We start from the raw sequence: 15,651 nt of genomic DNA, 5'->3' as shown, positions 1-15,651 counted from the left end.
CTCCATGAAAGCGCCCGTCTGTAATGACAGTTTACAGACGACAATGAAAAGATCAAGGAGAACTTGGTTTCAAATTGTTTAAAAGCTGAATTATCTGCCCCTAATAGCCGTCACATTGTAAACATTCGGGGTAAACCACAGCTCACCAGACTTGTGGGGTGTGGGTGGTAGCGATAAGCCTAGAGAGTGAGGAAGCCCTTACATGGTGGTGTCTTGTATGGTCCCCACGTAGAGAATTATATAGATTCTATATAGATGGCAAAACCGCTCGTTGTTTTTTTTTCTCCTGGGGGGGGGGGGGGGGAGGGGGGGGAGGGGGGGGGGGGAAGAGGGGGGCACTTGAAATTTTGCGGGAGGGAGGGGGGAGCTTACTAAAATTTTCGGGGAGGAGTGGGGCGAACACTGGTAAAAGTATATATATATATATATATATATATATATATATATATATATATATATATATATATATATATATATATATATATATATATGGGGTCATCCATTTGTGACGTCCACACGGAGGAGGGAGTAAATTGGTTAATTTTTGTGGACGTCCGCATGGGAAGGGGGGGGGGGGGTTGACGTTTTCGCCCCCCCCCCCCCCCCCCCCCCCCCCCCCCCGCTCCCACCACAAGAAGAGACGCCTAGAAGAAACTCTGTGTGGGTGTAATCATTAACGCCGAATCTGCATTCTCTCACCCCTTTATCACCAAAGTCCGCAACCAGTACCCACCCACCCCCTTCTTTTTTTTTTATGAAGCTGTTTATGAGCGACCATACAAAGTACATAAAATAATAGTACCAACAGCTAAATATTTTGTAGGTTGTACATTAAGAATGTCAAGATCCTGAGTAAATGCTCGTTGGTAGTTAGTGTAGCATCAAGTTGTTTGTACAGCTACTTGGTCTTAATCTTGAGTCACTAAGTTTCATCTTATCTCTTGATTAAGTCTGAGTTATCATATGAGGTCGTCATTATCAAAACTATCTGGCTAGCCATTCGGTGACATACGTCTTACTAATTAGATTCCAATTAGCAAGAATAGTCCAAAGGTAAGAGCTTAGAATTTTGAAGGAGTATTTTTTTTTATTTTGCTGTATGTACACTTTGCACAGTATTGTGTTGGCCTATCCTTCATAAATTTTTAAAAAGTTTAGTTAGGCCTAATCACAAAATGATCTAGAACTCTAGCTCTATCTATTCTAGCTCTTTTGAATAAATCGTAATTTTTTTTTGTATAATAAGTAAGAGCTCTTCTCATTCAAAGATTACCTTTTATTGATTGCTTGCTCGGGCTTAGCTTGTTGTTTGTGTTTACGTATCTGGGCTACGCCGGTAAGATTACTGATTACACTAGCTACACAACACATTCAGAAGATCGTTGCATACATTACCTTATTATTATTAAAAGTGTAGGTAGTAAGCTGTGCACATTTTATTCTTAGCCTGAAGCTTTCTAAAGAATTAGATATCAGATATACCTTGTCTGTTTGCCAATGAAATTTCAATGAATGATCTGGCAACAATTCAAGAAGTTTCATTTGATTTGTTTGTCATTTTAGTATTTAGGCCAATTTATTGAATTTAACGATTTTAGGCCCTAATCATTTTCTTAGAAAATTCTTTAAAAAAATAATAGATCTAGTTAGGCTAAAACCAAAATAGTTGCTGAAAATAGCTACCAAGTCAGTCACACAGTGACACTCACTTCACTACAGTTACAGTCACTACAGCTACTACAACACTGACTAGTGAATACTGAATACTGTTCTACTCAACTAACTAAAGTCTACAGTCTAGCTACTAGTTTTAGCTACTAGCTAGTGAACTCTAGTCTAAGTGATCTAGTGAATATAGATCTAGTCTGACTGAGTCAATTCCTAGATTAAGGCAGGTCGTTAAATAGAAGTAATAGGTCAATTTATTTTTAGGATTAATGTTACAAAATGTTTCATGTACCTAATTTAAAATTAGTAATTTTGAACAGTTTTATTAAAACATTTCAGTAATAAATAAAGATTAGTGATGTTTTTATCTGATGCAACCAAGCTTGTTAACTTTGCAGCCATCTTTTTTTTTTTTTTTTTAATTTGGTAAATTATAGTCAGAATTTATAGGAAACTGCTCTAATTTTTTACAAATAGCTGCTGTTTATATAGCAAATCTTGATCTCAAACACTGTCGTTTAAAGTTAAAATCTGGCCTTAAAATTAATATCTGGCCTATATTGATATATTTAGACATTGTGTTTGTTTTATTATTTAATTATCTATTATATTGGACACAAATATATCACAATGTACTTGTAATAAAGCCACCACTAGCTTCAGGCGAATTTATGGTCTACTGACTTGAACCCGGATTCGAACTCGAGACTTACGGGTTAGCAGTCCAGCTCTCTACCGCTAGACCACTCCGTCCCATTGTGAAATTACTAGCCTGTCAAATTATGACTAGTAGTAATCTGTTTTGCAAGCGTTATATCCTACTTTATTACATCATTTTTGCTTTGCTGACCTAGTCATAATCACATAATAATAATGCCTCAGCTGTTCCTCTTCCCCAATCTACGAGCTCTTTTTTTTAAAATTATCCAAAGTTTCTTATTTTGTTACAGGTTGATTGATTGATACCTTTTGTAACTTTTTCATCCATAACAAAATAAGTAATGGTAAGTTTTTATTTTCAAAGTATAGTTTACCACACCTAAATAGGCAGACTGAATTATGTTTAATATTTGATGTTTGTAATGCTTTTAATGATTTTGATGGTTTAATAAATCTTGTAGAAAATAATTTTTTACTATTTTCTTTTAGGCTGTAACTCGAGAGAAAATCCTGGCCAGTGCTAAAGATTTTCTGTCTTTTATTAATAAATCTCCTTCCCCATTTCACGGTAAGTTAAAGATTTTCTTTCTTATTAATGCATCTCCCTATTCACTTCACATTGTATTATCCTTCTGTGTTAAACATCTCCAACTTTACATTACAAAATACTCTTAAACATCTAATTTATTAAGTATTTAATTTCCTATCTGTTTATTTCAGCTGTGGATGAAGTTAAAAAAGCCCTTGTTTCAAATGGTTTCAAAGAGTTAAAAGAGGCAGAACAATGGAATGTAGTCCCTCTTGGAAAAGTTAGTGTTGATCATCAAGATTTTAATCTGTTTTTATGTTCCATTTATTAAGTCCATTTTTTAAATTTCTATACCATAATTTACTGTTATTCAACTTTTTTTTTCAGTACTTTATCACAAAAAATCACTCAACAATTATAGGGTTTGCTATAGGAGGGAAGTACAGACCAGGCAATGGTTTCAGTGTGGTTGGGGCTCACACGGACAGTCCATGTCTCAGGGTAAGTCAGCCTTAGACAGTCCATGTCTCAGGGTAAGTCAGCCTTAGACAGTCCATATCTCAGGGTAAGTCAGCCTTAGCCTAGTTTGTTATATTGATGCCTTCAGTTTTCAGACTCATCATAAGAAAATTTCTTAGTCCACACAACAATGGTTTGAAACAAAATGTAGCTGATTATTATGGTGATCAGACCACTTTTACTGGGTGCACACAACATTGTTTGGGTATCTAACCTATCTTTGGAAACAAAATTTAGCTGAGTATTGTGTTGACCAGACATTGCTTTTACTGAGGTTGCTAAAATAGATGAACTCTACTTCATCTGTTCTATAGACCATTGGGTCTGGTGGGATACTTAATTATTTTTTTTAACCTGACTCTCCTACATTTAATTAACTTGTAATTAACTTGTGACTTATGTTGCCAGGTAAAGCCAGTGTCTAACAAAGTCAAGCAAGGATTCTGCCAGGTTGGAGTGGAGTGCTATGGTGGGGGGATCTGGAATACATGGTTTGACAGGGATTTGACAGTGGCAGGCAGAGTCTTGGTCAAAGATAAGGTTTGTACACACTAATGTAAGCTAAAGATAAGGTTTGTACACTCTTTTATAGACTACAAAGATGAGGTTACATTTCTGTTCTGAAATCCAGTTATCTTACCCAATCTGACAAATATCTTCACAAATATCCATGAAACAGTTTTTTATATTTTTATCCCGTTGTGTTTATTCTAGTGTGAAAAACATTTCAGAATGATGAAAACATCAGCCATCATCTGGTTCACATTAATTGTCCCATAAAACATTTCAGAATGATGAAAACATCAGCCACCATCTGGTTCACATTAATCGTCCCATCCTTCGCATTCCACACCTGGCCATCCACCTACAGAGGGAGATCAACGAAAACTTTGGCCCAAACAAGGAAAATCACTTGTAAGTTGATTGGGGCAGCTTTAGGATTTATCACAAGCATGTTTTGTTTAGCTGCTCTATTCTGCTAGACGTTTACTTGTAGTATGAGATGAATAGGAAATAACTTTTTTCTAGACAAGGAGAAATAGCATTTAGAAGTGCATCAGGGAGAATTTGAAGACTTGTAAAAAACAATTTAGAAGAAATAGCTCTCCTAACAACTTTTTTTTAAATAGCAACACATGCCCAGGATATTGTTGAGATTAACTTTTAGTGTGTGTTGCAGGTGCCCCATTTTAGCAACATGTGCTCAGGCAGAGTTGGAGGGGGACAAAAAATCCACCAGCTCAGAGGAAACAGAACCCACAGGGCAGGTAAGCAATAATTTCACCTAGTTGTCTGTCCCTGTTATGTCATGTAAAACTGTATGTTTTTATAGAGAAAAAGTAAAATAAAGAGACACTACTACTTACCACATACAGGTGGGTTCAAATTTTGTACTATTCCAACAACACTAGTATGTTAATACAGTGTCTTGTTACTACCAGTGCTATTGTAAAGCATAGATTAGTATTATTGCAGTGATAAAAATTACCGTGATATACCTATTGGTATTCTTTGTAAAATACTGCTTATTAACCAAATTATTTTGTATTTTGAAAACTCTTACTAATAAATCGTTCTTTTAATTTACATAAACTGTCCGTATACATGCTTTAAGAACTAAGAAATACATTTCACATTGTGCTCATTACATTGCCAACAGGCAGCCAAACATCCCCCTACACTGGTCAAGATTCTGTGCCAGGAGCTCAAGATTGATCCAAGCCAAATGATGGATTTTGAGTTGTGTTTGGCAGACACACAACCTGCTGTAAGAAAAAACTTTGGCCTAGATATATTAAAGATTTGTTTTAGTGTCAACATTTGTGCACAGTTTCCAGCACATTGTTGGTTTTTGTGAAGGTTGGAAGTTTGATCCTACCAGCTTTTGCTATTATCCTTTAGTGGATGAATGTTTTACTCTACTAACCTTTGCTATTTTCAGGCGCTGGGCGGAGCCTATGAAGAATTTATTTTCTCACCTCGGCTAGACAATTTGTTCAATGCTTATGCAGCTTATAAGGTAACATTTTCGTCTAATTTTATAAAAGTCGCCAGCATCTAATATGGACTGACCACTAACAAAATTACTTAACAAATAGTGCCCAGGACTGGGTCATGGCCCTTACATCTAACAGTAGCTTTATGTTAAATTTGAAGTGCTACTTGGTGGTGCAAACAAAACAAAAATCTTAACATTTTAAAACTGTTCCTAAAAGAAAATTCATTTGGCTGGTTCCTTTTTATGCTAGGTGTTAACAATCTTTGTGTAACTTTATCAAACCATCTTTGTGTAAGATTATTTTTGCTGGTTCATTATGTTTCAAATATGACAGAAACCTGCTGTCAAAAATGTTTAATTTTTTTCACACGTTTTTAATTTATTTGAATTAGAAATGTATAATAATGGTATAAACCATCTTAAAGAGCTTGATAAAGAGTTAATGTTTCTGTGTTACTTTATGTGTCCAGGGACTGCTGGATTCCTTAGGTGATGGAAGTCTGGAGACTGACCCAAACATTCGCATGATCAGCTTGTTTGATAACGAGGAGGTTAGTCATTTGTGTGACACATCCATTCAGCTGTTATATAATACATAATGAGGAGGTGAGTCATTTGTGTCAAACATCCATTCAGCTGTTGTATAATATATTTGGTCCAACTTTTGGTAGACCCAAACATTCGCATGATCAGTTTGTTTGATAACGAGGAGGTGAGTCATTTGTGTCAAACATCCATTCAGCTGATGTATAATATATGTGGTCAAACCTTTGGTAAAAAGTCTAGGAAAAACTATTTTACATATGTTTTGACAAGAGAAATGTGAAATAACAAAAATGATATTTTGTAATTATTAAAATAGACTTGGAGTACCATGAAAGAATATTTGGACAAAAGAACCATGTTAGGTAGAAACTGTCATAATGAAATGTAACCATATAAGTAAGTTAGATCACTGTGTGTGACCTTTCAACCCCAGGTTGGGTCAGAAAGTGCCCAGGGCGCGGGGTCGATGTTCCAGGAAAATGTCATGCGTCGCCTCAGCTCCAGTGCCGAGAAGCTGACGGCCTTTGAGGAATCCATCGCCAAATCTTTCATGGTCAGTGCTGACCAGGCTCATGGCTGTCACCCCAACTACTCGTAAGTGTACATTTTTCATGTCTAGCTAGCCGTAGAGAGTATTTTTATTAATATATAGGGCCAACTGCTTCTAATTATTAATTAATAAACTGTATATTTATAATGCTGGCTGAAGTGATATCATTCTTAACTTAAATTTCACTTTAAAAAGCTGGGGGGAAAGGGTCCCAAAAAGTAAGTGCTCCTAAGAAATGAGCTTGTTATTACCCATCTCCCATTTTCTATATATGGCTGTGACTTTATTTTAAATTAGCAACTGGGCTTCCATTTGTAAAAAGTAAATATAAATAAAGCTGTAATTTATTCCATAGAGAGAAACATGAGGCCAATCATCAACCAGAGTTCCACAAGGTCAGAAGTTAAATATTTTACAAAAATTTCTAGTGTGTTTTACATGTAGTAAAAAATTTGAACTTTAGTTTACTTTTTAAAACGTTTAATGCAACAATAAATAATAGTTCAATATCTTAAAGGCCTATACAACAAGAAAAAGCGTTTTTTTTTTTAATTTACACACATTTTTATAATACCAGGTTGTTAATTTTGAACTAAAAGAAGAGAACTTTTTAATTTTTTTAAATGAAGACTTATAGAAAAATAAAACTGTCCAGTTTTTGTTTATGATAAAAAAAAAATTTTTTTTGCTGCTTGATTCACCTTTTTCATTCTCTCATCATCCCATTTAAACAGGGTATTGTCATTAAGTTCAACTCCAATCAGCGTTATGCTACAACCAGTATTACTGCTACAATCTTGAGGCAGGTGGCTAAGAAGGTGTCTGTGCCTCTTCAGGTTAGCTGTGTTTACTATAAATATTTTACCGATGTTCATTTTGTGGCAGCAACAGAGAAGTTAAATGACCATTCTAAATATAAAATTTTGTTTCCATCTGACAACATCTAAAGTATTTTCAGCTTTTTACAGATGGAAATTATAAATTTTAAGGATATTACCGTTTAGAAATATAAACTTAAGGAATTTTTTTTTAAAAATAGAAACACATTTCTTCAAAAAGCAATTGTAAATGTTCATAAATTTCCATTTAGATTAGTTAAGATGAGATTACAATTAGAAAATTAAAAATTTAGGAAATGTGAGTGTAAAACATTTTTCAGGATTTTGCATATGTGTTACAGTTTACTTTCTTTCAGCATTTTGTGCTTTACATCTGTAAAATTCTTTTCAGGATTTTGTTGTACGCAATGACTCAACCTGTGGATCAACCATTGGACCAATCATGTCTGCCAAACTTGGCATGCAGACAATTGATGTGGGAGCGCCACAATTTGCCATGCATTCCATCAGAGAAACAGGGGCCACAACTGATGTTGTACATGCCATCAGACTTTTTGAGGTTTTTATTTCTTCTGTTTTATTTTATCCATGGTATCACCATGCTAACTATTTTTTTAAATCTGTATTTGTTTACTATCTCAACAGAGATTTTTCCCCTATTTTTTAAAATCTGTATTTGTTTACTATCTCAACAGGGATTTTTCCCTTTTTTTAAAAAAAATCTGTATTTGTTTAATGCTAACTATTTATAAAAATCTGTATTTATTTACTATCTCACAATGATTTTTCCCTATTTTTTTATAATCTGTATTTGTTTACTATCTCAACAGTATTTGTTTAATGCTAACTATTTATAAAAATCTGTATTTATTTACTATCTCACAATGATTTTTCCCTATTTTTTTATAATCTGTATTTGTTTACTATCTCAACAGGGATTTTTCCGCTTCTACCCAGAAGTTCAAGCATCACTCAAGTTTTGAGATTTCCTCATGTAACTCAGTGCTTAGTCAGAGATCAAAATTTTTACTGCTGATTCCAAATTGCTTAGTGAATACTCAGACCTGTACTCATCAACAACTCCCAGACCTTTGCCTTCCTGGGACAAGCCTTCAAAGCCTTGTGATAACAACTAGCAGTTTTTTCTCCATTTATCTTTTCAACTTGAGTAGTAGATATAACATAATTCTTTATAGACATCCATCAAAAGAAGTTAAAAGCCTTTTTGAATTCTTGTTTACTTAAAGTTTAAAATAGGACAAAATTTTTAATATCAGGTAGTAATTATTTATTTACTCTTTACTTAGATGTTTTTGTGTAGAGTTATGTAGATTTGTTTTTATACACTTTCATTGTATTTTGTATGTACTAAAAATATGTTCACGAGAAAATAAAATCACACAAACTTTGTTTTGAAAATCTGACATTTTGTTAACTTTTTAAAACTAAATTAAGCTGAGGAAAATAATGTGAATTAAAAAAAAATGTCCTTTGCCATTAACATTGCTATCTTTATTTAGTACATGAGTTTGCTATTACGCAGAATAAACTAAGGTTTAAAAAGAATTCAAACCATTAATTTTAATATATTTAAATATTAAATATATATTGAAAAGAATGACAACTAAATAGTCAACATTTTACAAAAAACTTTATTTGGTTTTTTTATTGTACATGAAAAAGATATTAATAAACAGCACCAAAAATGGTTAGAGAAAGCAATTTATTTTCTGCTTGATACATATTTGGTTATGTAAAACTATTTTAAATTTATTCTAGTTGTCCCCAAGCTTCTCAAGTATTTATTTTAAAAAGATAACCCCCTGCTGTCAGTTTTCAATGGTTAATTATAAAATTGTTTACTTTATGAACATAAAGCTTTGTGTCTTATCATACATAGACTATAGAATTTGTTCTGCTGCACTTAAAAATTGTTGCTTTTGCCAAGCAGCACTGTCATTTGTGTTGTAGATTGGCTTTGGTTATATGCCTTGATTAGCACAGAACCCAGCCTTATTAATTCAACCTGATGATCCAGTCAACACCAGGAAAGTAGACTAGTTCTAGTATAAACAGTCTGGGTTATGTTGTCAACATATATTTTATAATTCCACACAGCATCATTTAAGCATATATAACACAATTTCAATTATGAAACAGCAAAAAAGTTTGTTCAATAAAAGTATTTACATGAATTATAAAATTACATGAAATATCAATGGCATGAGTGTTACTTAATAAAATTTGGACGGATAACAATTGTTGTTTGCCAAATTTAAATACGTGGCAGGCTAAATAAATTAGCTTTGTTGACTTTTCAAGTATAATAATAATAATAATTCTGTATAATTTCTATAAATTATTGTACTTATTTAATACTAAAAATTAGTTTATTATTATTAGGAAGAGGGCAATGTTTTGGTCTCAAAATCATGCAAATTATTCTCTATACAACACAAAGTGTAATTCTCACATTAGCTTCTGCTCTTACATACCCATTGTACTGGTTGGGAGTGCAGATGGAAACTGCATAACTAACAATAAGCATTCATTTTTACAATCTGATCAGTCTCAATATTGTATTTGCAAAAATAAAACATATTTTAATACACAATAATATTAATACTAAAATAAGGATTGTTTTTTTTTCAGCTGACACCCTTTTTAAAAAATTAACATGATGATCTTAAAAAATATAATCATAGAAATTCTATTTATAGATATCCAATAACCATTTAATAAATTTGTCTTGAAAAACAAATGTAGTTCAAATATATTTTTTTAAATCCTGAAATGACAATTAATCTTTATCATAATTACAGACATCTAAATATTCTAAAACAAGTGGATTAAAAAAAAAATATTTTTAATATAAATTTTGAAATGTTTGAACATTATTGCAAACATCCAACCAGGAATGCTAAACATTGTAGGAAATTTGTTTGTTGGTATAACATCTTAATCTTAGAAATACAACATACATTTGGTTCGATGTTAGTAACTGGCGTTAATTATCTTAAGAATATTATGTTGGTAAAACATCAGCCCAACATACATTTGTTAAAATGTCAGTAACGAGTGCCATTATAATAAGAACATCACACTTTCATTTGAATGGTGGTATAACATCTTAAATAAGTACAACACACATAGCCACTAGAAACAGTCTAGTCTAGCCTTAACAACTCCAGCCACAATGTCCAAACTATCCTTGTCCAGTTCTTTAACCAGGCTCAGTACAGCTTGCAATATATTGGAATTCTGAGTAGAACAGAAGTTAAGGGGTTAATTGTTCATGTTGCCATAATAATAGCTACATTTATTACTAATAATAATTTCATTTATACAAGGGATGTGCACAGCATGGTATTATAATAATTACATTTATATAAGGGATGAGTATAGTAAGGTATAATAATAATTTCATTTATACAAAAGATGTGTATAGTATGGTATAATAAGTTCATTAATATTAGGGATGTGTAGAGTTAGTAAATAAAGTTTACTTTAGTTGTAGGCAGCAATGTATTACCCATGTGATGCCTAGTCCAAACTGACATGCAAGGACCAATGAATAATCTTCAGACTAAGATCTGACCACAATTGGATGCGCCAACACATTTTGTAAGATGAAGATTGGTACCAGTAACATATGCCCTGGCAGTTTGGCAACAAAAAATCCTGGCCTATTACAAGACTACACATTGCACTAACAGACTCAGGCCCCGCTCAGAAACAATTGTATGGGGGCTCTAGCGGAGTAGGAGACCACTGCACAGTTTGTCTACACTGTTGTAAATAATATTTAATTCCCCATTACGCCCCCCTCCCCCAATGATAATTTAAGAACAATGGGGGATTAGAAGACAACTGCCCCTGCAAGAGTTATTTCCCATTTTGCTCATTGTTAATCCTTTTCTCTGTAGATATTTTACAATCTGAACCAGTCATATTTAACTTTTTATGCTGACGAAAAAAGTCAAATGACTTACCCTAGCTCTTGCAACATCTGCTGACACAGGCCTGACCGTGGGAGTTATTTTCTCAACTGGTTTCATGCCAAACTCAACTCGAAGCCGGCTGGGGAACAAAACATAACACTGTTAAAATAAATAAAAACATTAACGGTCGCACTGAATAGATGGTCATTGATTGTCTGGGAATTGAATATGAAATAAGCCCAGATGAGAGTTTAGAAAGTGTACTACAGCAACAACTCATTTTTACAAGCTTTTCATAATAGCTGGATATCTGTATTTTGTCAAATCTTGTACCGTAATCAATTGTCACCAAATTATTACAATTCCTTATTTAAATATATATTCTTCATCATCACTGAAATAGAAAATAAAACAACAAAAATCTTACTAATATGTATAAATCCCAGTTAAAATCACTTTAAATAGGCAAACAATTTTTTTTACTGATTAAAAATCATTTATAAATTACCTAATTGACCAGCAAATGTGTTATAGGTTAGGGTTAATCAAGAAAGTTTAAAATTAGGGAAAATCACAACTATTTGGAATGTATTAAAATTAAAACAAAAACGAACATTAAAAAATATAATTCAGAAAATTTTTTTTACTTGTATTCTTCCCAGTTCACTGGATCTTTGCTCTCTTTTGTTTGGAGTTTTGATTTCAAAGAGTGTTCGGGGTGATCTGCCCTTGAACTTGACACCACTGTAGAGCTGATCTCTTGAGAAATGTCCTGCAGCTCTAGCTGGTCAACTGAGCTCCTGACATAATCCACAGACTCTGCCATCATTAGTGAATCATCAAGTCTGATTTTATCCAACAAGGGCTGCTTAGACACAACAGCGTTAGACGCTGAATTGTTGAGGTTACTTCCGAAAGTGTCAGAATCTAAATTATCACTAAATACTTCTCTTTTGTTTTCTGTATGTTCAAGAACTTCGAGATTTTCTTCTTTAGTTTCATGTTTGTGTTCTAGAACAGATTCCGGGCTAAGACTGTCCTGACTACACACAACTGTCTTGTTTACATTCACAGAATCAACACAGTTACTGTCACAGTGGAGCCCATCACACAAATCTTTTAGAATACCCGCACAGAGAACATTGGATTCAAAACATGATATCTCTGTGTTATTGTTATCTTCAAGACCCCCATCTTCATTTTCCACAAGACCCCCATTTTTGGTTTCTTCAAGACCATTGTTGTCTTCCCCTCCCTTACAAACATCATCAACCTCATCAGTGCTGCTTCTATTTTCTACCGGCAATCCTTTCAGTTCACCTAAGTTAAGAGACCAAGTTGTCGTAGAATCATTTAGTGCCTTATCTTTAACTCCATCCCCATTACTTTTTTCATCACCCACATCTTTGCTAACATCATCTTCACTCTGCGGGCTGACGTCTTCCGGTTCTTTGACCCACTCATTGCTAGATTTCAAATTCCCACAATCCTCCTCACTCTTCCCACAATCCTCCTCACTCTTCCCACTGCTGCGGCTGTCTTCAGAGCTCAGCCTCAGTCTTTCTTTCAAATCATCTTCTCTTTTCTTCTGCTGGCGTTTCCTTCTGGCCGAGGCCCACCTTTCTGATGACTGAGAGACGCTAACATCTTTGTTGTCTTCTTCCTGCGTGACGCTATCAAACACACTGGAGTAAGAAAAGTCATCAGGGACTGGCAAATCATCTCCTTCTGTGGCTGCTGCCAATACTTCCTCTTCTGTGACCACTGTGGATAGACCAACATGTTCCAGGTGATACATGCTACTCCTTATAATCAAACAAGATAAATTTGTAGCTAAAAGTCACATGTTATTGAAATAGTCATACAATTATTGTTCTGTTAACTAGCAGCAATCTACCTATTACTGATAAGAGTAGTTTTATCTTCAGCAATATGATAAGAATTCAGTTTGATAAACAGTTCTGAACCCAATTATTTCAATAGGAGTTAATTCTAGTAAATGGGAGTAAATTCTAAATTAAAAGTAACATAGATCAACAGAATTAGGACAGAAACTTCTCACCAATGTTGTCAAGTTTTTGCAAGGTTGGAAGTGTCTTCAAAACTGTCATTCTATAATTCTCTTCATTGGCGCAAGGATTTTCTGACAACCACAGAGAACGAAGTTTCTTCAAGTTTTTCAGATAGTGAATATCACTAAGTCGCTGGATATTGTTAGTTCTTACATACAACTCCTAAAAAGAAACAAATCTATAACTAAAAATAACTTATTTTTTAAAAACAAATTTGGATAAGCAATAGAAAAAGGCATTTTTGTTAATTACCTGTAAATTGTAGCAGTGGGCGAAGTCACGTAGAGTAGTTATTTTATTAATGCTAAGGCTGCACACCTCAAGGTTAGGTAGGCGTCGTACAACACTGACATCTCCAACATTGGATGCCCTGAGGTTTGATAAAAAAAATGGTGATCACTAGTGTATGAAAAAGTTATACTTTTTAACCAGCCAGAACAAGTAACATCATGTTTAAAGACTAAAAGTTTTATAAATAAACTTTAGGCCTAATGTGACTTAATATTCAATAAGGTACATAGTTAACAATTTAATAGATTTGTATTGTATTATTTATTTTTCGTTCCTAATTGTAATATGGAAGGAGATTCCTCGAAAACAATTATGTGTCAATATTATGTACCATAAGGCCAGCGATGTAGACTTTAGCTGCTTTTTTTAAGCAGATAGTTTGGAAACAAATCAAGAAAGAAAAGCAGCTTTTCTTTCTAGATTTGATCCCATAATATAATATTTGTCCACCCAAGCACAATCTGCAAGGCAGCAGTGGTTTGATTTTGGCTTTTTCCCCAGAAGGGTTGCTGTACAAACTAAATAAATAACTAATGACTGTTAGTCTAAGTAACTAAGTAATGAGCTGGACCTTTGCATTTACTTTTAGTCACTAGATCTCTAACTACTAACTAGATCTAGATCTATTCTAATGTTTACTCAACTGTTCTGTTTGACTTGACTAAGTTTCATTTACGTACTAGATCTAGATTTAAATCTAATTGTCAATTGTTATACATCTAGTCAGGCAGTTAGATCTAGATCTAGATAGCTATTGCTGAATAAACCGAGAAATTCAACTCAAACACTACACAACAAATTACAAAACTAACCAGCAGTTTAATTTACGGACGCTTTCCAAGTCTTGAGAACGGGTTCTAGTCAATACAAGTGCTTCGGTTAATTCAATTGTATCAGCACTTTTAGATAACTGTTGTATAGTTGCCATTGAACCAGCCAACAACAAACAAAACTAAGTGTAAGTAATTAAACATAAATTATTAATTAAACAGAGGTTTTAATTGTTTTTGAACAAGTTTTAGTTGCCATACTAAACAATAAAGAATGTAAAGAACATAATAAACGATAACATTAAGATCGAGCAGTTTAAAAATATGGATTCTCATGAATTTATTTTAGGGACTAAAAAACAATTTTATGTTGAGATATAGGCCTACTATCATATATATATATATATATATATATATATATATATATATATATATATATATATATTAAATATTATATATATATATATATATATATATATATATATATATATATATATATAATATATATATAATATCTATATATATATATATATATCTATATATATATATATATATATATATATATATATATATATATATATATATATATATATATATAATATATATATAATATCTATATATATATATATATATATATATATATATATATATATATATATATATATATATATATAATATATATATAATATCTATATATATAATTCTCCTCTGCGAGCCATTAGAAAACAAGCTGCAAGCGCCTCCTTACAGTCCCCTCTCTTTCTCTCTATCACCATCACTACCACCCTACCCCACCCCCACATGGTCTGCTGAGCTGTGGTCACGTTAATGTTTACAAACCGTACAGCCAGGTTTAGTGACGGCTATTAGGGGCAGATAATTTAGTTTGAACCGACTTTAAACTTACAGGAGGTAACTAAGAGGAGGCTGCTTTCACGGGGGGGGGGGTGTAGGGTCGGGGTTAGGGGAAAGGAGGGGGGTTAGTGTTTTAAAGCAAATATTTTCAGTGGCAGCATTGGTACTGTCGAATTCACAAATTATGAATTACTGAAAAGTAGAAAATAAATCAACTAAATAGCGGCGTATGATACGCCGCGGGTCGGCTCGTATATATATAATATATATATATATCCTATATATAGACTTAGAAATGATTAGATACACATTATATTTATACTAGTCGCCCAGGCCCTGCACTGGCATCTCTGATAAACTATCTGCTACGGACCATGACTTGTGTGTTTAGTAATCAGCATATACCTGGCAT

At 33.3% G+C, this 15,651-nt stretch overlaps 2 protein-coding genes across 5 annotated transcripts; one reads left to right on the top strand and one right to left on the bottom strand.

Annotated features, from left to right (window-relative positions):
- Positions 1-942: 942 nt before the first annotated feature.
- LOC131958236 (aspartyl aminopeptidase) lies at positions 943-8,729 on the top strand. 4 transcript variants are annotated; one of them, XM_059323137.1, is made up of 16 exons: positions 943-1,053; positions 2,619-2,672; positions 2,818-2,896; positions 3,049-3,137; positions 3,245-3,358; positions 3,785-3,916; positions 4,167-4,291; positions 4,557-4,644; positions 5,037-5,144; positions 5,319-5,396; positions 5,846-5,926; positions 6,355-6,515; positions 6,827-6,866; positions 7,206-7,307; positions 7,702-7,869; positions 8,246-8,729. In XM_059323137.1, the coding sequence occupies exons 2-16, from the start codon at positions 2,670-2,672 to the stop codon at positions 8,291-8,293; spliced, it is 1,416 nt and encodes a 471-aa protein (XP_059179120.1). In that variant the 5' UTR covers positions 943-1,053; positions 2,619-2,669; the 3' UTR covers positions 8,294-8,729. The 4 variants fall into 4 exon arrangements, with proteins under 4 accessions (XP_059179120.1, XP_059179119.1, XP_059179121.1 ...); XM_059323136.1 differs by lacking the exon at positions 943-1,053 and adding an exon at positions 1,258-1,336; XM_059323138.1 differs by lacking the exon at positions 943-1,053 and adding an exon at positions 1,370-1,413.
- A 1,426-nt stretch (positions 8,730-10,155) lies between these two features.
- Positions 10,156-14,635, bottom strand: LOC131958228 (uncharacterized). The gene is made up of 6 exons (XM_059323116.1): positions 14,427-14,635; positions 13,576-13,693; positions 13,314-13,485; positions 11,899-13,015; positions 11,303-11,390; positions 10,156-10,571 (listed from the first exon to the last, which is right to left on the bottom strand). The coding sequence occupies exons 1-6, from the start codon at positions 14,540-14,542 to the stop codon at positions 10,467-10,469; spliced, it is 1,716 nt and encodes a 571-aa protein (XP_059179099.1). The 5' UTR covers positions 14,543-14,635; the 3' UTR covers positions 10,156-10,466.
- Between the last annotated feature and the right edge of the window lie 1,016 nt (positions 14,636-15,651).

This window comes from Physella acuta, unplaced genomic scaffold, assembly GCF_028476545.2.
Source record: "Physella acuta isolate Inbredline_101_S28 unplaced genomic scaffold, ASM2847654v3 ptg001304l, whole genome shotgun sequence".
NCBI classification, from domain to species: Eukaryota; Metazoa; Mollusca; class Gastropoda; family Physidae; genus Physella; species Physella acuta.
The sequence above is the reverse complement of the archived record's forward strand: the minus strand, read 5'-3'. Positions and strand labels throughout refer to the sequence as shown.